The sequence below is a fragment of the Chrysemys picta genome, chromosome 6 (assembly GCF_011386835.1).
Source record: "Chrysemys picta bellii isolate R12L10 chromosome 6, ASM1138683v2, whole genome shotgun sequence".
NCBI lineage: Eukaryota > Metazoa > Chordata > Testudines > Emydidae > Chrysemys > Chrysemys picta.
Genome location: NC_088796.1, coordinates 91,268,120 through 91,292,161, shown reverse-complemented (window position 1 = coordinate 91,292,161; position 24,042 = coordinate 91,268,120). Strand labels below are relative to the sequence as shown.

Sequence of the window (24,042 nt, the reverse complement as noted above, 5' to 3'; positions counted from 1 at the left end):
TGTGTAGTTCCACGTAGCCTGTGTTACTTGTAGTTGTGTGGATTTTTCACATAGCAACACCAGGAGAGGGAAACGTTCTTTGAAAACAGGAAAATGTGTCTGCACAACTACAATAATTGGCAGCCGGGGGTTGGGCAGATGCAATACCTGAAACTACTTTTAACTAACTTTTTTGAAGTTTGAATAGCTTTCAGGTTGTGTCCCATTTTAAACATTTACCTAAAGAGCTATAACCCAAGCATTTCGGTAATCTATTAGTGCACATGAACCTGAAAGAGACTAGTCTATTTTCAATTGCCCAAAATAAGTGAAATGCAAAATAAATATATTTTTCCTCTATTTACATTGTTTGTTAAATTTTAGAGATTCCCTGGGTTTTCATAATCAATAGTGTTAGAAAAATAATTTCCTTACTATGGTTTTTAACTCAAGTCCCTTTCCAAATATGCCCTGAGAATTTAGTTACTATTACAAAATCTGGATTTTATCTTTTGACCCTTGAAATGTGAGAGCTGTGATAGATCTGTGTTTTAAGTAAACGTTCCTCCATCTTTTTTTCCTATATTCTGGTTTGTATAAAGATTAATAATTAAAATGTTTGTGTTTACAGGGAGGCTGTGTGGATTCAACAAACCAGAGCCTAGTTCTGCTCCTCATGACCCTTGGACAGCAGGATGTTTCCAAAGTCCTACTAGGACCTCTGTCTCCGTACACGTAAGTTGTTCTCTTTAACTTCAATATCACATCTTGTTTAATTTGCAATTAATAGAATAACAGGTATTTTTGTGTAGAACATTTCGTTTGTGGCTATGAACAGACGTACTTGTACTGATCATTTAACGATCAGCACATAAGTTACCTAGTGTTTATTTTTACACACTGGAAGAACACTTGCTTACTTTCCTATTTTCCCTCTGATTCCAAGGCAATTAAACTTTCAGAGACCAGTTTGTTGTTGGTTCTTGGTCTTGGATTGTTTACACATCAATTACATTTTTGTTGCTTAGCATAAGCTCTCTTATTTTGCCTAATGACCTCTGTTGTAGTTGTGCACATAATGGAATGTATTCTGAATGGCTGACTAACACCAAGATTATATCCAGCTCATGGCATGGGTCTCAAAGAGAAACACCTCAAGGGTGTATCTCGTTGAGATACTTGGGACCTTGGAGTCTTAGAACTGTTATGGATTGCATTTTATTTTTGTTTTGGCCTTTTTTCTGACAGTTTTTCAAGGTCTGTGGCAGTTACCAGTCTGAAGAGAGAGAAGTGCTGTGTTTCCCCCATTGTTGGTTGGGACACAGAAGGGCAAAAGGCACGCTGCTTTCCTGTTACCATAGCTAGCTGATGAATAATTGACTAGACCAAAGCAGTTACCAGAGATTGAATTGATCAAACAGTACCCCTTTAAGGGAAAGGGGAGAGATGTGCATGTGTGGGGATGATATCAAACAATTAGAACATGAACTGTCCTTTTTCGGTTATCATGGTACCGGTGCTGTATACGTGAAAGGTACAGTACTGTGATAACTGAAGAATGATGGTGCCATCACATGAAAGCTACAAACTGCATAACTGCTACCAAACCCTGATACCTCAGAAACCAACAGATCCACCAGAATTGTGTGGAAGGGGGTTTGTATGGATTTTGAGGGGTGCAATGGAAGATTATCTTTATGGAAGGGGTGAAGTAGACCATCACAAGGTGAGTATCTACTTAGTGTTCAGTAATATCATCCAACATCAATGATTAGACTACACAGTTAAGAGTGTAATAATCTGATGTCTTACAGTTTCAAACCACAAAGTTTGTAAAGCATTAATTTTTAAGTGGACTGATTTCAGCTGCTTTAGTTGTTGACATTCTTGTAACGGTAGTGCGGGGTGGAGAGGTTTGGCAGTGGAGGAGGGTTACTATTGAGATTAGCATGTTTCATGTGAGATCATGTAAGTTTTTTTTTTTTCTGTCTGCAACTTCTGTGCTGCTAATATCTAAGGGTTGAGAAATCAGTCTCCACAGCTACTGAGCATAGATGAATGAGACATTTTAAAAAATAACAATGAGAAGGAAAATGCTATTGAGTTCCACTCCATTTCCCCAACCCACACCTCCCCCACCCGATTGCTGCTATGTTAGTAGCATCTTGCATTTAGCACCTTCACACTGAAAAATCCCAAACTACTTACTTTATAAATGATATATACAGAATTGATTTTCTTTGTCTAGCGCAGTGCAGCTGGTGGATTATGGTGTTGGGAGTGGGAACAATACTTGGAATAGGTCCCTTCCCCCAACCCTGTGTGAAGGAGGACTCGACCAGGTTAATTGGGGGGAGGGGTGCTCACATGCCAGGCACGTCATCTCTGGCACATGCCAGGCACGTCATCTCTGGCACAGAATTAAATCAGCGGTCCCACCAGAGCTTGGTACAGAGGTAAAATAACCTCTCTCTTCCTACTGGAGATTCCCTCATTTGTGCATCCCAGGATCTCATTAGCTCTTTTGCCCACAGCATCACACTGAAAGCTCACGTTCAGCTGATTATCCACCACGACCCACAATCTTTTTCAGAGTCATTCCTCCCCAGGATAGAGTTCCTCATCCTGTAAATATGGCCTACATCCTTTGTTCCCAGATGTATACCTCTACACATAGCCATATGAAAACGCATATTGTTTGCTTATGCCCAGTTTACCAAGCAGTCCAGATCTCTCTGTAATCTGTCCTGGTCATTATTTACCATTCCCCCAATATTTGTCATCTTCAAACTTTCAGTGCAGATTTTGTTTTCATCCTGGTCGTTGATAAAAACATTAAATAGCCTGGGTCCAAAACTTATCCCCACTGGAAACAGAGTCTATCAAGGACAATTCCCTGTTTACAGTTACATTGTGAAACCTATCAGTTAGCCAGTTTTTAATCCATTTAATGCATGCCTTGTTAATTTTATATTCTAGTTTTTTAATCAAAATGTCATAGATTCTAGGACTGGAAGGGACCTTGAGAGGTCATCGATCCAGTCCCCTGCCCTCATGGCAGGACCAAATACTATCTAGACCATCCCTGACGGACATTTATCTAACCTACTCTTAAATATCTCCAGAGATGGAGATTCCACAACCTCCCTAGGCAATTTATTCCAGTGTTTAACCACCCTGACAGTTAGGAACTTTTTCCTAATGTCCAACCTAAACCTCCCTTGCTGCAGTTTAAGCCCATTGCTTCTTGTTCTATCCTTAGAGGCTAAGGTGAACAAGTTTTCTCCCTCCTCCTTATGACACCCTTTTAAATACCTGAAAACTGCTATCATCTCCCCTCTCAGTCTTCTCTTTTCCAAACTAAACAAACCCAATTTTTTCAACCTTCCTTCATAGGTCATGTTCTCAAGACCTTTAATCATTCTTGTTGCTCTTCTCTGGACCCTCTCCAATTTCTCCACATCTTTCTTGAAATGCGGTGCCCAGAACTGGACACAATACTCCAATTGAGGCCTAACCAGCGCAGAGTAGAGCGGAAGAATGACTTCTCATGTCTTGCTCACAACACACCTGTTAATGCATCCCATAATCATGTTTGCTTTTTTTGCAACAGCATCACACTGTTGACTCATATTTCGCTTGTGGTCCACTATAACCCCTAGATCCCTTTCTGCCGTACTCCTTCCTAGACAGTCTCTTCCCATTCTGTATGTGTGAAACTGATTGTTCCTTCCTAAGTGGAGCACTTTGCATTTGTCTCTGTTAAACTTCATCCTGTTTACCTCAGATCATTTCTCCAATTTGTCCAGATCATTTTGAATTATGACACTATCCTCCAAAGTAGTTGCAATCCCTCCCAGTTTGGTATCATCTGCAAACTTAATAAGCATACTTTCTATGCCAATATCTAAGTCGTTGATGAAGATATTGAACAAAGCCGGTCCCAAAACAGACCTCTGCGGAACTCCACTTGTTATACCTTTCCAGCAGGATTGGGAACCATTAATAACTACTCTCTGAGTACGGTTATCCAGCCAGTTATGCACCCACCTTATAGTAGCCCCATCTAAGGGCTATTGTATTTGTGTAGTTTATCGATTATCAGCTGAAACAATTTGACAAAATCAACACAAATTCACAAAATGTTTGTCGACCCTAATCTGCATTTTTTGGTGGGGGAAAACTTTGGCTATAAAATGTCACCCAGCTTTACTGTCAAACACTTCCTGAGATCATCTCATTGTTTGGGATTTGGCATCATGTTTTAACCACAACAGCCTCAAAAAATAGGAGGGTGTGTTTGTCTAATGGCGCTATAATATGCACAAGGGATCATAAACTGTAATTGGCTGCCTGATGTCTGGGAAATGTGTATATATAGACATTTAAATGTTGAACAGACTCTTGTCATCATAGTTGTGTGGTTGGAGAGTAAGTAAACCTGGAGTGTAAAGATCTGACAGCAAATTCTGTAATAGATCTGCCTTCTTATGAAGGCAGCCATTAGATAGAAGCTGTGTTTGTGCAATATACCAACACTTCTAATTGGTTAGGCCACTTTAGCTAGCTTTGGGACAGCGTGTCACATGGAGTCTAAGGGTATGTCTACACTACAGCTGCTACAGTGATGGAAGGGGTTTTTCTGCCGCTGTAGTTAATCCATCTCCCCAAGAGGTGGTAGCTAGGTTGATGGAAGAATTCTTCCATAGATGTAGCTGAGTCTACACCAAAGGTTAGGTCAACTTTGCTATAGTGCTCAGGGCATGGAATTTTTCACAGCTTGGAGCAACCTACAAGGTCAAGCTAGCTTTTAAGTGTAAAGTAGACCTAACTTTTCTGCTTGAAGTGTAAATGAATGTCAGTGAAATGACTTTTGTGGTGACGATAATTTAGTGAACTACAGAACAAGCTGCTTTGCCTGTAAAAAACGTTTAAGTGCATGTGCAATTGATGTATCTCACTTCATTTCACTTTGCAGCCTTCTGGAAAAAGATGCTGCTTCTGTAAACACTTTTTTTGTTTTGTTCAAGGCAGTGATTTTTGTTTGAAGTTCAGGGAGAAGTGGAATGCTGCACACCATGCTGCACTCTGCTCCCCCCTGCAGACTGACAAGGCTGCACCTGGAGGTGGCTTCCATACATTAGGAACTGCAGCCTCTCCAACCTCCCTCTTTTCCCTGATTTCCACCCCTCGTACTTACGTGACAAGACAGCGGAGGATTATTAAACACGGTCCCAAAGGAAGACCACAGTTCTCTGCCATTTCCTGCCAAATACTGTTTGCTTTCACTGCTCTTAGAGGTTTCTGTATGAAGAATGGCCTGCTCTGCTCTGTCTCCTCCATTTCCCCCACAATGTGCTCCTGGTGCTGCCACCATTTCTGGACCATCCCACTATTGGGGGAGTGCCTTGGGACTTCCATAGGTCTTGTAGTGCTTCAGCGGTGATTTTTGTCTCTCTCTTGCCTCCTGCTTCCTCTGTGTCAGGAACTATTTCCTAAAATAGCATCGGGGCCACAGAACTGAAAAGGAATTTGATCTCAAAACTGTGATCAATGTAGTATTAAAGCTCTTAGGACAGGCTACCTGCCAAAAGAAGGCTCAGGAGTGGTGTGCATGTCCCCTCTTTCTGAAGGCTAAGCTTATCTGGGAAGAGAATCTTGGGAACCTAGCAATTGTCCCAGTGGATTAAACCAGCAGTTCATCCACTTCGGTATCATGGCTCTCTAACAGTGGTTGGTACCAGCTTCAGAAGAGAGGGCAAGCATCGCATAGTGAGCAATTATCAATTTTCCATTTTGTTGCCTTTCAGTTTCATTGACTGTCCCCAAGGCGCATCCCATTTACCTTCTTTATACCATTCATTATTTTTTCTGTCATATCCACTCCAGTTTGTCTCCTCTTCAGAGCTGTTTTGTCTCTCTTCCATAGAGAAGTCTCTTCAGACCTGTAATCTTGAAAAAATACATTTTCAGGTGTAAACACTTTTCCAAAAGAAGTCCAGAATCTGAATTCTTTTTTTTTTTTTAAGCAATACTGTTAGATTCCAAAGATACGTGTATTTTAGCAGAGGGGAGCTTGTAAAACTGATCAGATATGTGCTTTTGAATCTGCTTACTGTATTCCTGCCACACACAAAACATTTTGAATTTCCTTAGCTACTGTCAAAAGTATTTTTCAGAAATCCCAGTAAAGTTTAGCACTGAACATTTTGGGGGTGCAGAATGGATAGGGAACTGGATTGGGAGACATGGGAACTGGATTCTATTCTGATTCTGCCACTGACCTGCTGTGTGACCACAGTCAGGTTATGCTACCTCTGTGTCTCAGTTTCCCCTCCCATTCTTTGTGTGGTCTATTTAGATTAACAACTCTTCAGGACAAAGACTGTCTTTTTGTCTTTTTTTGCAGTGCCAGGCTCAGCTGGAGCCTTCATCTTGGCATTGCTATAATACAGATAAGATTTTTTTCAAACCCATACACCCATTTTCCTACCTCTGTACCAAGTAGCCAGAATGTGAGCGAGAGTAGCTTTCAAGCCACACAGAGCTCGAAAGCGTGTCTCTCTCACCAACAGAAGTTGGTCCAGTAAAAGATATTACCTCACCCACCTTGTCTCTCTAAAATCCTGGGACAAACACAGCTTCAACTACATTGCATATGTCATTGAATGTTAGTCTGTGCTCTACTTACAGGACAGGACCTCTGTGTTAACTAAATGAGTAACTGATTTGTTGAAGATAGTTTAACACTTTTTCTTAAAAAAAAATAAGAGAAAGAAAACTCACTTGTCCTCTCTCCCTTTCAGAATTGAGTTTCTACGACATTTGAGAAGCTTCTTCCAGATTATGTTCAAAATTGAAACCAAGCCATCTCATGAAGAGCTCCAGGGTGGAGAGAAAGTCTTAATGACGTGCGTTGGCATTGGATTTGCCAACCTTAGCAAGACAATCAAATGATAAAATATCTGCAGCTTTTACGAAAATGTGAAGTCAAAACCAGTACAACAGAGATGTGGTTTAGTATTTTACATATAACATGGTTGGGCCTCTTCTCCTTCTTTTCCCACAGACTAATGTGGTGGTTGCTGTATGCAACTGTCTTTAAAAGTTTTACATTTTTATGGAGGAGTTAAGGAAGGAGACCTTAACAAAGGTGACCAAAAAGAGAATTACAGAGCAAATAATTTGTCAAAATATGTGTGTAGGGGGGTGGTAATTACAGAGCCCCATCTAAGAAATACCAACATTGAAATAAACTGAACTCAAACTAGAACAATAGTTGTTGTTTTTAAGTTGTACATATACAGAATTTGTCAAAGGCCTCAATCCTGAGAACACTTATGTACATAATGTTACGCATATAAGTAGTTGCATGGCCCTTCATGGAACTATTTGCATTTATGAGGTCAAGTGTGTACATAAGTGTTTGCAGAATCAGGGTCTGAATCTTGAGTGGGCATTAGATAAGGACCATAAAGACAGTGGAAAGTCTCTTACTGATGTTATGGGCTTTGTTCAAGTTTAGTGAACTGCCGGTGTGGGGATATAGAAGAAATATCTGCCATTTAACTTTTTTTAAGATTAGACTATGTAAAAGATGTTTGCCTATACTGATATAATTCAACTTTCTTGCTTCCGGAGGCAGGGGGAGATCTTTTGACTAGGTATCTGATTTGTAAATTGTTTTATTTCAGATCCTTTATTTTACTGTTAGAAAAATTGCTCGGGTTTGTTTGTTTGTTTGTTTGTTTGTTTGTTTATACAGTATTCCAAACACTCCAAAACCTGACTGTTCTGATCATTTGGGAAAGGTAGCCACAGGGTTTTGGTGGACTAAATGTATCACATCTGGGTATTGTCTTGTGTGGCTGCAATCTTTGTGGGTGAGGAGTTTGGTGGGGTTCCTTTCTTAATGTCTGTTGGGTATCTTTCAAATTTCCAAATGATGAAATATCCCATCAGGAAAGATTTTTTTTTCCACACAGCAGAGGTGAGTAGTAGATGCTAGTGCACACATGTGAGAGTTTAATATTGGACTGCTCTTATACAAGGAAAAAGTATTAAGCACATGGCCACAGATTGAAGTAGTTTTCCTCAGTATGACAGACAATGAGGATGACTAATTTAAAATAAAACCATTTCAAAAACTGTGCCACTGGCTGTTACAATGGTCATAATCCTTTATAAACTATATTAATGCAACATGCTTTGATCAATAATAGTATTACACCATTAGAAGATCATGAGAATGCATCCATTACCATTGTAAGAAATGCATCTATAACATGATAGGTACATGTTGGACCCATGTAGGAATTCGACGGAAGACTGTGTATATGTGCTGTAAATTATTGGAGGCAACAATACTCATTATGTACTGTACTTTAAATTCTGTGTTTTTGTAGCAATCTGCCTACACATTTATTTAGAAAAATAAAATTGTATAGATTTTTCTAAATGAGGCTTTTCCCCCTTTTTTAAGTTTGTTTTTACCCAGACTAGCACTCTGAATTTTCAAAAGATAAACAGCTCCTCTAAACTGATACGAATGTGATAATTGTCACCTTCTAAAACTTCTGGGAAGAGCGAAATAGGGGTGACTTTTTCATCTGTTCTTTTAATACAATGTGTAGAAATTACTATGAAAAGTGATAACGCTGGAATATTTTGTACCCTGTCATACACATCAGTGAAGGGAGCTGAGATGTAGTTTATGCCGTGGCACAGCCTAGTTGATATTACTAGCATGTCATGCCTTCATTGATATTCAGGACACATGTCATAAAATGCTGCAGCATATGTCACATGATGTAGATCATGTAACTCAATGTTTTATGGCTGGGCTGTGTAATTCATTATGTGGAATTGTGTCCTTACTCTTCAGAACCTTGATGGGGCACTAGAGTGCTATGTTGTCTGTGCAAACCACAGTTAACGTACAAAATACAGTACCGCTCCTATGTTGCAACAGATGGACTTTCTCTTACGTGCTTTTAGCCCACATTTGCAGTCTAACCTGGGTGGTGAATACTGTTTCCAGTAATTGACGGGGGAATAAGATCTCAGATTGACTCTTAGCACCTGAATCTTTAATCACAATCAAATCTTTCAAATAACGCTGTTCAGAAGACTGTTCCTTCAGGTAAGAAAGAAACCCACTATGTTGTGAAGCCAGAATTGGGGTCTGAAATTACCATAAGAGCTCTTAAATGCAGTCCCAGAGATGGGGCTCAGTATTGGTTAAATTTTGACTGTGAGTTTCTGATGTGCAGCTCTGCAAACCCTTTCCATGTGTAGAGTCGTGTTTGTAAAGAGTAAGAGGTTGTGACGCTCTTAAGAGCTGCAGCTTAATTCTGCACATTAACGTTTTTTCCCAAAAATCCTTGATCATATGATCCTTGTTGTCTTGATAGTCTTCCCTTATAATATAGAGCAAATGCCCTAACTACATATACACAGAGCCTCTTTTCTGCAGCAGTCGACTTGCAACCCAGTGGTTGAAGCAGATCAGAGTAGGAGGGGAGCTCACCAGCACTGGCTATATGTAGTCATGGGTGTTAACCCCATGTGGTGAAGTATCACCTATGTCCTAGTGTGTGATAGGCCATGGTACAGGGAGTAGAATGGAATGAAGGCATTAATGTATGTGAAAGGAGTACATGTTCCCAAGCACTCTGTGTTGTGTATGTGATTGTGGAATATCCTTTCAGCTCCCATCCCACACTCCTCTGTGGAGTTCCAGGAGGGGAACAGGACTGACAGGTGGTTCTGTTTCCCCGGGATTCTGGGTGGGGGAGAGGAAGTCTGTGATGGGTCTCCCTGAAGTGGGGAGAGAATTGGAGGCGGAGCCCCTCTTTTTCCCCTGGAGGGGAGGGGAAAGCAACAAGGGAACAGATCTGTCCATAGAAAAAAGGAGATGTATGGCCTGCTTTGGACAACTGCTGCTCTAAGCCTTCCCGTCAATAGGTGGAGCCTTTTAAAGGCCTCAGCCAGACTCCTTACTCCTGCTTCCGCTTCATATTCTCCTGCCTGATGAGTCGTCATTCATCAGCCACTGAAAATACAGGAAGAGGATGGTTGAGCTTACTCAGGAAAGGGAGAGGAGGGGAACTCTTCTGTCTTCAGCAGAGGATGGAGAGTTACACTCCCACTTACTGGAGCCTCTGCCCATCTCTAGTTTGCTGGGCAGAGGCCAAAGCATGGGCTCCTGGGAGGTTACTGGCAAAATATAAGTACAGGATTAAATTGCAGAGATAACATGAAGGAGCAGGTTTCTTTGAAGTTCCATGATGAGTCATGTTGGGCTGATGCTGAGGCACAGACCTCACAACCTTTATCTTCTGCTCTGATGTCAAGGCACAGGCTTCTGTGAAATGGCTGGCTCATCTGATGTACACAGGTGGCATAGATTTCTCTGAGGTTTTGCATCTATCATGCTGGGCTGATGTCAAAGCGTAGGCACATAACACACAAGATTATTTTATGTGGCAGCCACTTAGTGCCACAGAAAACTGTTGCTGCTAGCTCTAGCGCTGTCTCTCCCGTCTGAGCATATTTCTAATGTTAAAACTACTGATGGGACCTTTAGTCACAATTAATCTTGGGCCACAAATCTCTCTCAAAAAATCAAGTTAGCTAGCAATAGTTTTTTAATATTAGAAGTGGATACAATCAAATAAAATCCCTGTCAAAGTAACTGGGGTTCCCCCCCATGTTTGTGCTTGTTGTGTGTTTTACACTACCGCCAGGCAGTACAGACGTTTTGGTTAATTAAGAGATGGCAAGTCTAATTCAATGAACACTAGAATCCAGAACTCCAAAAGACTAGTCCCAGCTCTGCTACAAGCTTGCTGTGTAGCTTTGGGCAAAAACACAATCTCCATCTGTAAAACCTAAATATCTACCCGTCTCGTGGCTTTTGATTATTTGTATAACATCTTGAACAGCTATATAATGGTTACATATTATCTTGTTTGCCTCTGGGGAAGACGTGAGATATTCTCATCTCAAGGTGCTGTGGGCTTGCCATCCCCCGCCCCCCCATAATGAAAATGGCATCCACAATGAGATGTATGCCCCCCAGACTGTCACTTTGGAATATACTGAAAAACTTTCTAGTAGAGATTATGGCCCTGAAATTACTTGTAATTACTGGGGGGGTTGTGACAATGAGTACATTGCTCATTTTGCTTAATACAGGTAAGGAGTGGGAGATGCTTGGTTTCATTGTGAATAAAAAGCTTTCAAAATTGAAACTGAAAAACACACAGAAGGACTATAGTTATTCAAACGTCGTAAATCTGGCTTCTGGTAAATTCTGTTTTTGTCAGCATGATTAATCCTTCCTACTTATGCAAACCGTTACAAGACTCCCTGTCTTCTTTCTTTAATGTTAGTGAGTTTGTTGCTTTTAACCTGATCAGCCTCCCTGAAAGTATCAGAGAATACGATCATACATTATTTATCTCTCTCTTTGTAAGTATAGTGTGCCCAGTGCTCTTGTGCCCCAGTTTATTTCAGTTCATTGAATCAAAGCACTGAGATTCCACCATGAAGTATTTAACTGATTGCCTGCCTTAAGTGGGTAGGCACAGATTATGGACTAAAGGTCTGGTCCTGCACCACTGAAATCAATGGAGCTTCCACATTGACTTTAGCGGGGACAGGATCAGACCCTAAACTCCCAAAATCCTGTCCCAGTACGCATTGGATTTGGTATCAAGCCTGTGTGGCTTGTCTGGAGCAGCTCTTACTTTATTCCAAAGTCCTGGCTGGGAATCGGGGTGCGGGGGGGGGGGGGGGGAATATTCTCTCTACATTCCACTCCTTGCTGCCGTATGTATCCTCTTTGACAGGGTTAGCATCCAGTCAGCCAGGTATTGGTAAATTATACCCATATATATTTTTTTAATGTATATATCATCTTTATCTCTCCTGATCGTCATATGTTCACCTATGTCACATGGTGGGATGGCCCTATAAGGGAGTTGAGGATAACCCCACCGGTGACTCTCTCTCAGGTGAGGGGTTTGAGGCCAAGGATCAGGTGATAGCTGTAGTTCACCTGGTCCATGGATAAAAGGCCAACGAGCAGCTCTGTTAGAGAGCCTTACAGGGAGCAGATAGCCTGTTGTAGAAGAGTAATGTGCTAAAATGGCCCGAGTCTTTCTTGACAGATGAATCCAATAAGTAGCAATGAGAAAGTGCACTTCCACCAGTAGGCCCCTCACTTGTGGAGTCTCACAAGGATCAGTTCTCTCTGGTTCTTTTTAAACATCCACATACAGCCACTAGGTGACCTGGGCAGACAACCCAGACTCACGTGCCAGCAATATGCAGGTAACACACAGCTCTACCGATCCTTCACGACATACAACCACACTACTACCACTAGGCAGTGTGGCCTCGTGGACTGAGCACTGGGCTGGGATTCAGGATGCCTGGATTTTATTCTTGATTCTGCCGCAGGCATGCTGTGTGACTTGGCACAAGTCACTTCCCCTCTCTGTGCTTCAGGTTCCTTATCTGGAAAATAGGGATAATCATATTGCCTCCTTTGTAAAGTGCTTTTGAGATTTACTGAAGAAAACTGCTATATAAGAGTATTATTTATTATTATTACCACTCCTAGATGGCCCAGTGCTTGGATGAGATCAGCCCATGGATGAACACCTGGCTGAAGCAGAACCTGAGCAAGGCAGAGGTGATGCTGGTGGGCAGAGGAAAGAATTTGCAGCTACAATGCAGTCTCCATTGGTTGGAAGAACACACCCACAATTGGTCAATTCAGTCCAAATCTAGGTTCCTCACTGGTGCCTGGATGCTAAGGTCTCACATAGCAACTGCAAGTAACTTCTACCATCTCTGCTTAGCTATGTTGGCAGGTGATGATCTGGCTTCCCCTATTCACAACTTGGTCCCCTCTTAGCTGGATTATACCAGTGTGATATATCTAGGCATGAAGCCTCCAGGACTTAGGAAACTAGTACACTGCGCTGCAGCATGTCTCCTCAGCAACACAGGCTACTGTGAGCACATCAAACCTGTCCTCTACACTGGCTTCCAATAGGATATCAAATCAAGTTCAAAATCTTGCTCTCTGTGGTTGGGGCTCCTCATGATACCTAAAAGAGTACCTACAACTCCAGGTTGTGGGAGGCAGGAGGGAGGAGTTTCAGAGTTTGAACTGGAGCAATTAATATTTTTCAAAAATTATTTTAAAAATTCAACTTTGTTTTCCCCTCAAATTTCCTCTCTCCTCCTCCCCCCCCCCCCGCTTTATGCCACTGAGTATTAATTGCAAAACAATTAACAGTGCCCCAAGTTCTTTTGTTTTGTTTTTCTTTTACTTTTTCTTTTCCCCACTCTGGAACAGAAAATATTTTTTTTCATGAGAGCCTTGGAATAAATATTTAAAAAGTGAGTGCAGCAAGCCCCCTATATCTCTTTATCTCCATACCCAGCTACTCCTGTGAATTACACACCCAAATTATGGGTGGCTTGTATTTTTTGGAAACTTGGGTTTTAATCTCTTCTAACCTGCAATTACTACACTGTAAATAAGGTGTACTAATTTACCAGTATGTTTGTTTTTATTTACCTTAGTAAAAGAAGAACAATGTGCAGTTTATACAAAAATTTTAATAATGCAAACCAATAACATGGCTGAAGTTTTGCGGGAAAGTAAATGTCCTTCTTTGAAGTGGATTCTTTGATAAGATACCATCCATTTATACTGCAGGTACTGCATTTGGGATGACTGCATAAACACAGGAGACCAATGATAGAAGTTTAAATGTACAAGATGTGACTAATAGTGGGAGTAAAAGTACAGATCCAACCCTAGTTAAGTTACTAATTTGGAGTGATACTCAGGCTTCTGGAATCTACCTCAAAAAAGATTTTCGATGGTTACAACAACAAAATTTTAGAAGATGTTGAAAATTACTCTCAGCAAACATGATGTGCCACAAGTTGACCAGGCAGCAGATTCCATTGCAGTGAAGTAATGATGTCATAAAGTTACCTGCACTCAACCAAACTGTAGGCTCTCTGAGCTCTGGTCAAGTGTAGGCAGTTTCTTGGTCTATCCAAGGCCGTGATCAAGTGTCTTGATGTTTTCGGTCTTTTGGCCTCGAGATGAAAACCTTGTCTTTAATTCTGGGACCTTGAAGTCTAAAAATTCTATAAGTTAAAGTTAGAGTGTTAGCCCATAACTCCACCTAGACGAAACAACTGGTTTGTGCAGCTCGGCAATGGAATGTTTACAATGACTCAGATTTGCTCATTGCTTTAAAGGGAAATAAAATAAAAAGGATAGAAAAAAGGATATGCAGTTTCACAGATCGGCCAATCTTTGAAGAAGAAGCAACAGTTCTTCAGGGCAATCTACAGATCAGATTCCTGTTTATCCATAGACCAGGTGTAGCATGAGCTGTGGCAGTGCAATCTGACCCACTCCTGATGGACCACTTCCATGGGGTAATGATAAGTTGTATGCCCATTCGGTTTCCACAGGCGAGGGTTGAAATTGTCAATAAAAATTAGGGCTGTCAATTAATCACAGTTAACTCACGCAATTAACTCAAAAAAATTAATCACAGTTAATTGCACTGTTAAACAATAGAATACCAATTGAAATTTATTAAATATTTTTGATGTTTTTCTACATTTTCAAATATATTGATTTCAGTTGTACACTTTGTATTCTGTGTTGTAGTGCTCACTTTGTATTACTTTTTATTAGAAATTTGTACTGTAAAAATGATAAAAGAAATAGTATTTTTCAATTCACCTCATACAAGTACTGTAGTGCAATCTCTTTATCATGAAAGTGCAACTTACAAATGTGGGGGGGGAGGTTTTGTTATATGACTGCACTCAAAAACAAAGCAATGTAAAACTTTAGAGCCTACAACTCCACTCAGTCCTACTTCTTGTTCAACCAATCGCTAAGAGAAACATGTTTGTTTACATTTACGGGAGATAATGCTGCTCACTTCTGAATTACAATGTCACCTGAAAGTGAGAACAGGTGTTCGCATGGCACTGTTGTAGCTGGCGACACAAGATATTTATGTGCCAGATGAGCTAAAGATTCGTATGCCTCACATGCTTCGGCCATCTTTCCAGAGGACACACTTCCATGCTGAAGATGCTAGTTAAAAAAATGCATTAATTAAATTTGTGACTGAACTCCTTGGGGGAGAATTGTATGTCCCTTGCTCTGTTTTACCCACATTCTGCCATATATTCCATGTTATAGCAGTCTCGGATGATGACCCAGCACATGTTCATTTTAAGAACACTTTCACAAAGAAGAAACCAATGTGAAATTTCTAAAGATAGCTACAGCACTTGACCCAAGGTTTAAGAATCTGAAATGCCTTCCCAAATCTGAGAGGGATGAGGTGTTGAGCATGCTTTCAGAAATCTAAAAAGAGCAACACTCTGATGCAGAACCCAAATCACCAAAAAAGAAAATCCGCCTTCTGCTGGTGGCATCTGACTCAAATGATGAAAATGAATATGCATTGGTCCGCACTGCTTTGGATTGTTATCAAGCAGAACCCATCATCAGTATGGATGCATGTCCTCTGGAATGGTGGTTGAAGCATGAAGGGACATATGAATCTTTAGCACATTTGGCATGTAAATATATTGTGACACCAGCTACAACAGTGTCATGTGAACACCTGTTCTCACTTTCAGGTGACATTGTAAACAAGAAGCAGGCAGCATTATCTTCTGCAAATGCAGGGCCGGCTCCAGGGTTTTGGCCGCCCCAAGCAGCCAAACAAAAACAACAACAACAAAAAACAACAAAAAAGCCGCGATCGCGATCTGCGGAGGCAATTCGGTGGGAGGTCCTTCGCTCTGAGCAGGAGTGAGGGACAGTCCACCGAATTGCCGCCGAACAGCTGGACGTGCTGCCCCTCTCCGAAGTGGCTACCCCAAGCACCTGCTTGGTAAGCTGGTGCCTGGAGCTGGCCCTGTGCAAATGTAAACAAACTTGTTTGAGTGATTGGTTGAACAAGAAGTAGGACTGATTGGACTTGTAGACTCTAAAGTTTTACATTGTTTTATTGAATGCAAGTTTTTTTGTACATAATTCCACATTTGTAAGTTCAACCTTCATGATAGAGATTGCACTACAGTATTTGTATTAGGTGAATTGAAAAATACAATTTATTTTGTTTTTTACAGTGCAAATATTTGTAATAAAAAATAAATAAGTGAGCACTGCACACTTCGTATTCGGTGTTGTAATTGAAATCAATATATTTGAAAATGTAGAAAACATCCAAAAATATTTAAATAAATGGTATTCTATCATTTATTAACAGCACGATTAATCGTGATTAATTTTTTTTAATTGCTTGACAGCCCTAATAAGAATCAATCCAACCTATGTTGGTTGTGGTGGTAGATTTTTGTGAGAAGGACTGTTGTCCACTGAGAACTGGCTCAGAAGCCTCAGTCCAGCAGGTGGTAACAACTTCAAATCTCTAGTGTCCATTCTTGGTTTTGACCCACCAACCTATATGTGAATTTTAAGTTGAATAATAATTTTAATGGCCCAATTTGCCAAATAAAGAACATGTAAATATTTGAGCCTACACCTACCATATGCCAGTAAAACAGGTCTGTGTGCATAAATAACTTCCAGTTATCTGCTTGATTGGCTAAGTGTGTTCACAAATATCTGTTTGGCACACACACATCTGGTATTTGTGCAGATACATTAATCATGCATCTAGATATTTGTTTGTGCCTGTCTCTGAAGTGATGGCCCTTGTTGCACCAAAGAAGTTGGAAGATTGCCTATTGTACCAGCCTCTGGTTGCATATGACATGATGGAGAAGGTAAGTGTCACATACATTTTTGTATGAAAGAATTAATATTTTAAGAATATTTTGTTAGTTTTCCAGCTCCATAACCCGTGTCACTTGGCAGGGGCCTTAGAATGTTGGTGCGTGCAAGGGTTTAGAGGCGTTATTGTTTATTTTTCAGGGTGGTTTTATCCTCATGATTTGGAAAAATATGACAATGAAACTTCTGAAGACAACTCTGTCACTGAGTTAATTCCCTCTAGCAGACAAGGCTGCTGTGACTACTGAACATGGAGCTATATTATGCCCTCCAATGAAAAAGCAGACAGCCCTCTTGGGAGGCCACACGGGGCCAGAGGAGCATGGAGGAGATAAAGGCCAAGCACTAGCATCCACTTGAAATTGTCCTGACTCCTGGGAACCTGGAACCTCTGTGTGGAGGGCCTTCAGTGCCCGGGATCTGGGGTGGCAGAGATTGTATAGTCTCAGGGAGGCAACAGCATGCCAGCTCTCCAGCCTCCATCCTTCTGCAGCTCTTGGGTGTTCCCATCTCATTTTGCTCTACTTTGCTCCTCCCCATGTCTCCAGCAGTGGGGAGCATTTTGACCAGAGCAGCTAACTGAATGGAAGATTCCTTTGGCTCACGCTGTAATAGCCTTTCCTGTTACTTTCTTTTCCAGTCATCTAATATTTAAAATGTTTATTATAATTCCTTCCCCCATTCCTCTCCCCCAGTTTCATTGGGATAAATTTCAAAGCCAGGAGGACAGGGGATGCTACCTGGATCTTTATATCCCAATCAGATTGTAGGGTTATAAACACAGACATGCATCTATTTTTAAATGTATTCCAGCATGTCAGTCTTCACTCCAGTTCTGCTGCGTGATGTGTAATCCCTTACCATGTTCTGTAGTTATGTCAGAAAATGAACATTGACTTGCTGTGGAATAGGTCCTGGACTAGTAAAGGTTACACAGAAGGTGCAGCTGCTTGGATCCAAGCCACTGTAGACTGTGAACGTATATAACTCAAACTAGTGACATAGAGGTCTCAAGCAACCTGTCAAAGGCAAATATATCAACTACACCAAAGCACTAATTACATCATCCTTCCTAGGTAATTATATTGTCAGAAAAGAGCTTACATTGCTGCTCCTAAGGGTTAGACATTCAACCCTACTCCAGCTGATGCTAGAGGCAAGTGGACATAATTTCAAGCCACTGAGGCATATTTCTGTGCTTACAAGCTCTGAGATCTGCAAGTTTGCATCAGTTTTCATAATGTATTGTTTTACTTAAGTTTCCTGCACACTGTCCAATTCTGTATGGCAATCCCTGTGAAGTAGTTTTGCAAATCTAAAGAGAATTTTTAGTATATCTAGGAAAAAACACACATGCATGTGCATGCACGCACACACATACACGTGACCTGCTTATGCTGTGCTTTGCTATCTCAATGCTCCATGTGTAATGAAGTGTAGAATTACAGTCACAAATGGTTTCAATGTGCCATACTATGCAAACTGTACTTCCAGCTAGAGAAATGCTCCAAGTATAGTGAAGGGAGGAAAGTGATTGTGCTATAAGAGAGGGCCCCACTGTAGTTAAATTAGACATGATATAGGGAGTGCAAACTTTACTCTCTCTCCCAGGACTTGAAGACTTCAAAAAGTAGTGCACAGATCTGCTTTCCCTGTGTATCAAAGAGCATTGATGCTGGTGGGATGATGGGGGCAGCAGAGAAGTGTTTTTTGTGGAGGATGACAGATGATTTAGGATTGTGAACTGCTTGGATCTAATAGCCAAACGCTCCTTCTCTGTTCCTGCAGTGGAGGGTCCAGTGGCTGTTGAGGCTATTGCAGCTTTGAGGTTGCAGTAGTAGTCTGTGGGGGAGGCTTCCATCTCTGATTCCCCTGGTGCAGAACCTTCTTATACTGGTGACGTGCTGGGTTCGGGTGAGCTCAGTTGGTCACTTGTGTTTGCCAACTGTGCAGAAGGTAACAGTAGGGTTACCATACGTCTGGATTTTCCCGGACATGTCTGGCTTTTTGGTCGTCAAATCCCCGTCCGGGGGGAAATTCCAAAAAGCCGGACATGTCCGGGAAAATAGGGAGGGGTCGTGGGGCTTGGATCTGCGCTGGGACCGAAGCCAGAGCCGCTGGGGCCGGCGGTGCTCGGCCACCGGCTGGCACTGCTCAGCTGGGGCTGGGGCCAGTGCCCCGGGGCCCGATCCGAGCTGGAGTTGCCGGGGCCGGAGCTGCTCGGAACACCTGCTGCCTGCCTCCCTGTTTCAGGCTTCCCGTGAACATTTGATTCCCAAAAGGACCATTGAGATCATCTAGTCTGACCTCTTGTATTACAGAGCCTTAGGACTTCCCATAATTAATTTTTGTTTCAGCTAGAACATGTCCCTTAGAAAAACATCCAATCCTGATTTTAAAATTGTCCATCATGGAGAATCCACCACAACTTTGGGTAAGTTGTTCCAATAGTTAAGAACCCTCACTGCTAAAAATGTTCACCATATTTTTAGTCTGAATGTGTCTAACTTTCAAATTCCAGCTATCAGATCTCGTTAGACTTTTGTCTGCTAGATTGAAGAGCACATTATCAAAATTTTGTTCCCCATGTAGAGATTTATAAACTGTGATCAAGTCACCCCTTAACTGTCTCTTGGTTAACGCTAACAGATTGAGCTCCTCCACGCCATCATTAGCAGATATGTTTTCCATTCTTTTAATCATTCTCATGACTTTTCTCTGAAAATTTATCAACATTCCTGTTGAATTGAACTGGACACAGTCTTCTGTAGCAGTTGCACCATTGCCAAATACAGAGGTAATACAGCCTCCCTTCTCCTACTAAAGATTCACCTGTTTGTTCTTCCAAGGATCACGTTAGCCTTTCTGATCAGTGTTGCACTGGGGGTTCGTGTTTAACTGACTATCCATGATGACACCCAAATCTTTTTTTGGAGTCATTGTTTCCCAGGACAGAGTTCCCTGTCCTGTAAATATGACCTACCCGTTATGTTCCTAGATGTATAATGTTCCATTTGGCCATATTAAAATGAATATTGTTTGCAGAACCCAGCTTAGCAAGAAATTCAGATCGCTCTGTTTCAGTGACCTGTCCTCTTCATTATTTACCACTTCCTCAATTTTTGTGTCATCTGTAAATTTTATCTGTGGTGATTTTGTGTTTTCTTCCAGGTAATTGATTAAAATGTTTACATAGCAAAGGCCCAGAACTGATTCCTGTGAGACCCCGCTAAAAACATACCCATTCAATGATGATTCCCCATTTACTCTTCAAGACCTGTCAGTTAGCCAGTTTTTAATCCATTTAATGTGTGCCATGTTAATTTTATATTATTCTAATTTCTTAATCTAAATGTTGGATGGTACCAAGTCGATGTCTTACAGAAGTCTAAATATATTATATCAATACTATTATCTTTATCAACCAAAAAAAAAAAGAAATCAAGTTAGACTGACAGGATCTATTTTCCTAAACCCTTGTTGATTGGCATTAATTATATTACCCTCCTTTAATTCTTTGTTATCTGATTACCTTATCAACCATTCCATTATTTTTCCCAGGATGGATGTGAGGCTGACAGGCCTAAAATTACCCACGTTGGCCCGTTTACCCTTTTAATATGGTCACATTAGCTTTCTTCCAGACTTCTGGAATTTGTCCACTGTTCCAAGAGTTATTGAAAATTAATGTTAATGGTCCAGAGAGCTCCTTGGCTAGCTCTTTTAAAACACTTGAGTGTAAGTTATCCATACTAGCTGATTTTAAAATGTCTAAGTTTAGTAGTTGCTGTTTAACATCTTCCTGAATTACTATTGGAAGGGAAAGTGTTTTATCATCATCATCATAATGACATCATCATCTGTCTTTTTCCTAAGCACAGAACAGAAATATTTATTGAACACTTCTAACTTTTCTGCATTATTATTGACAATTCTATCCTTTCCATCTAGTAATGGACCAGTACCCTTGTTAGGATTATTTTTTTCTTAATATACTTAAAAACATGTCTTGCCCATAATTCTGCTGGCCATAGGTTTCCCCTTGTGGTTTTTTTTTGCTTCCTTTATCAATTTTCTACAATTCCCAATTTCTGATTTATATTCATTACTATAAATGTCCGTGTCAATGGTAAAATGCCCATTGACGTTGATGGGAACAAGATCAATCCCTTACTGTGACCTTTTCCTAGCTTTCTGTAAGTAATATCCTATTAATTAAAAACAGAGATGGGCTGAGGAAGCCATGTTTGGGTTCTGCAAAACCAAACACAGGTCTGTTTGGATCCAAGTTCCATTTTATTCAAATCCCCAAAGTTCAGGTTTTGTTTTCTTTCCATCACTAAGTTATAGGAAAAAGGCTGATATTTTAATGACTTTTAGATTCTAAATTAGGGACCAAGCCGGCAAGTTGCTGTGCACCTTTGGGGAGGTGGAGGCACTCAGCCACTCCTAGAAAGTGTGCAGCATCTTGCAAGATTATGCCCTTAAGGAATAAATAACAAAAGTCAAATACAGCCCCTTCTACCTTCTTATTCCATGTGTGGATGAAGTAGATATGATGGGCCAAAACCACAAAGTTTGGGAATATTCAGAGCAGGGGGTTGCTTTGGTCCCATGGCATGAAGAATAAATTAATGAGTTGAGGAAGTGGTTGTGGTTCTTTCTATCAGCTTCTGAGTGCAGACAAAGAGTAAATATACATCTGTTTGGCTTGCTCACTTAAATATTATAAACAAATTAATTTAAGGCCTGAAGATTAAGCCTAGCATCACACATAACAAGACGTGCAAAACTGACAATCTCTGGATTGCACAACACAGCCCCCAGATTTATATTGAAATGTGGTTGAGCAATTTGGTTAGTAAAACATGAATCACTGACCCTTTTGTTTGTTCAGAAATATTAAAGGGAAATACAGGCAGAGATCAAAATTCCTACTAACTTATGTGAATCCTAGAGCACAGAATAGTTCATGCTTAGAGCAATGCCACTTTTTTCACTGGGTAATTTTCAAGCTGCTGGAGAAAGGCCTAATGTGAAGTATCTGTACAGACACTCTCCTTTTAAAAGATATTAAAGCTTTAATAAAGTCCTTTACCAGATTTGTTCCCAAGGCAATAACAATATTAATCAATGAGCTGCTCATAGCATTTTTCCAACTCTTTGATACAGCATATTATCCTAAAGAGGTTGTCGTAGCAGAGGTATGTCATATGCATACATGTAATAAAATACTCAGTTTGTATTTAGTGTATTTCATCCTTATAATCTCAAAGCACGTTGCTTGGATGGGGCCGTTATCCCCGCTTTACAGTGAGGAAATGGAGGCACAAAATGTTGAAGTGACTTGCTCAAGGGCACACAGGATGATGGTGGTTAGAATTGGGAATAGAACCCAGGTCTTCTGACTCTCAGTTCAGTGCCAAGACTTCCCTCACTATCCTTTCATGGGGCAAGATTAAAAAGACTGGGACTGTTCAACTTGGAAAAGACATCTAAGGGAGGATATTATAGAGGTCTACAAAATCATAAATGGTGTGGAGAAAGTGAATAAGGAAGAGTTATTTATTCCTTCACATAATACAAGAACCAGGGATCACCCAATGAAATTAATAGGCAGCAGGTTTAAAACAAACAAAAGGAAGTGCTTTTCACACAACGAACAGTCAACCTGTGGAACTCATTGCTAGGGGATGTTGTGAAGGCCAAAACTATAACTGGGTTCAAAAAAGAACTAGGTAAGTTCATGGAGGACAGGTCAATCAATGGCTTTTAGCCAAGATGCTCAGGGATGCAGCCCCATGCTCTGGATGTCCCTAGCCTTTGACTGCCAGAAGCTGGGAGTGGATGACTGGGGGCGATGATTGCCTGTTCTGTCATTAACTCTGAAGCACCTGACACTGGCCACGGTCAGAAGACCGGATACGTGGCTAGAGGGACCATTGGTCTGACCCAGTATAGCTGTTCTTATGTTCTTACTACCCATAATGAAATCTGAATTAATGCAATAAATTCATGTCCCATTAAGCAAGAATTCCAGTGGCTTATTTCCATCTTTTGGTTGTCTTTGCCTCTCATTTGTTCTCAGCTTCCTTTGCTATATAATTCATGCAGCCTTACATTCACTCAAAGGACTAAATCCGGAAGTCTTTCCTTGGGCAAAACTCGCACTGAGAGGAAAGTCATGCCCAACCCATGGCCAGGGTGCTGTGCAGCTCCTCAAGCCTGCAGAATATGGGCAACAATAGCAGCTTCCACCTCAGTCACATGGGGCACAGGGGCAACTGGATCATGTAAAACAGATGTGCAGCTGTTCCCCAGCCTACCCTGTCCTTTCCCTTAAATGGACTTCTACACTGGCCAATATGCACAGCTTCCCCTGCATGGCCATTCAGGCAGCAGACACCCTGTATAACCCCTAGGCAGATTTTAAATGGTTCAGAGGACCTTTCACTGGTCTTCCCCAACCAAGTGACTTTCATCCAATGTTTGTAAAATCAGACAGGAGGGATGTCCTAAAAAAATCTCACCTAGATATCTCCGTCCTCCTATCTTGGGTTACATACCACCTTTTCCATCTCATGTTTCCCTGCATTCATCAGTTTGAATTCATAGATTCATATATATATATTCATTAGATCCCCAGTCTAATCTTCTGTATATCACAGACCATTACATTTCACACACTTACCTCTGTAGTGAGCCAAACAACTTTTGTTTGGCTAAAGCACATCTTCCAGAAAGGCACCCAGTCTTGATGGGAAGACATGGCGAATCCATGACTTCCCTTGGTAGTTTGATCCAATGTTACAAATTTGTGCCTGCTTTCCAATTTGTATGTGTCTAGCTTCAGTTTCCAGCCATTGATTTTTGTTATGACTTTCTCCACTATGTTAGAGAGCCCCTTTTCTCCCCTGGGAAAATAAGGGAGAAAGCGAAAGGGAGGGATCTGTGCTTCAAGATAGATACAAACTCATCTAATGCAGTGAAGAAAAGGGATGTTCCTATGCAGGTCCCTACACCCCACCAATGAAGTTAAAGGGTTTTTCTTGAGTAAAGATCTCAGAATATGGCTCTATATTTACAAGTAAAAAGTTGGCAAAGTTGAATTTGGAACCCAAGTAATGTAGTTACGTGAGCAGACCTAGCATTACTGTATGGTTAGGAATGTTGTTCTGTTTCTTTATATC

General features: G+C 40.9%; 1 protein-coding gene across 4 annotated transcripts in view; it reads left to right on the top strand.

Annotated features, from left to right (window-relative positions):
- Positions 1–8,437, top strand: part of RCL1 (RNA terminal phosphate cyclase like 1) — a 110,356-nt gene extending 101,919 nt beyond the window's left edge. For all 4 annotated transcript variants that reach the window (XM_042850641.2, XM_005296791.5, XM_008166013.3 and 1 more), the window contains 2 exons: positions 611–714; positions 6,786–8,437. In XM_042850641.2, coding sequence (XP_042706575.1) covers positions 611–714; positions 6,786–6,936 — 255 coding nt within the window. In that variant the 3' untranslated portion in view covers positions 6,937–8,437. The remainder of the gene's footprint in view (positions 1–610; positions 715–6,785) is intronic.
- The last annotated feature ends 15,605 nt before the right edge of the window (positions 8,438–24,042 follow it).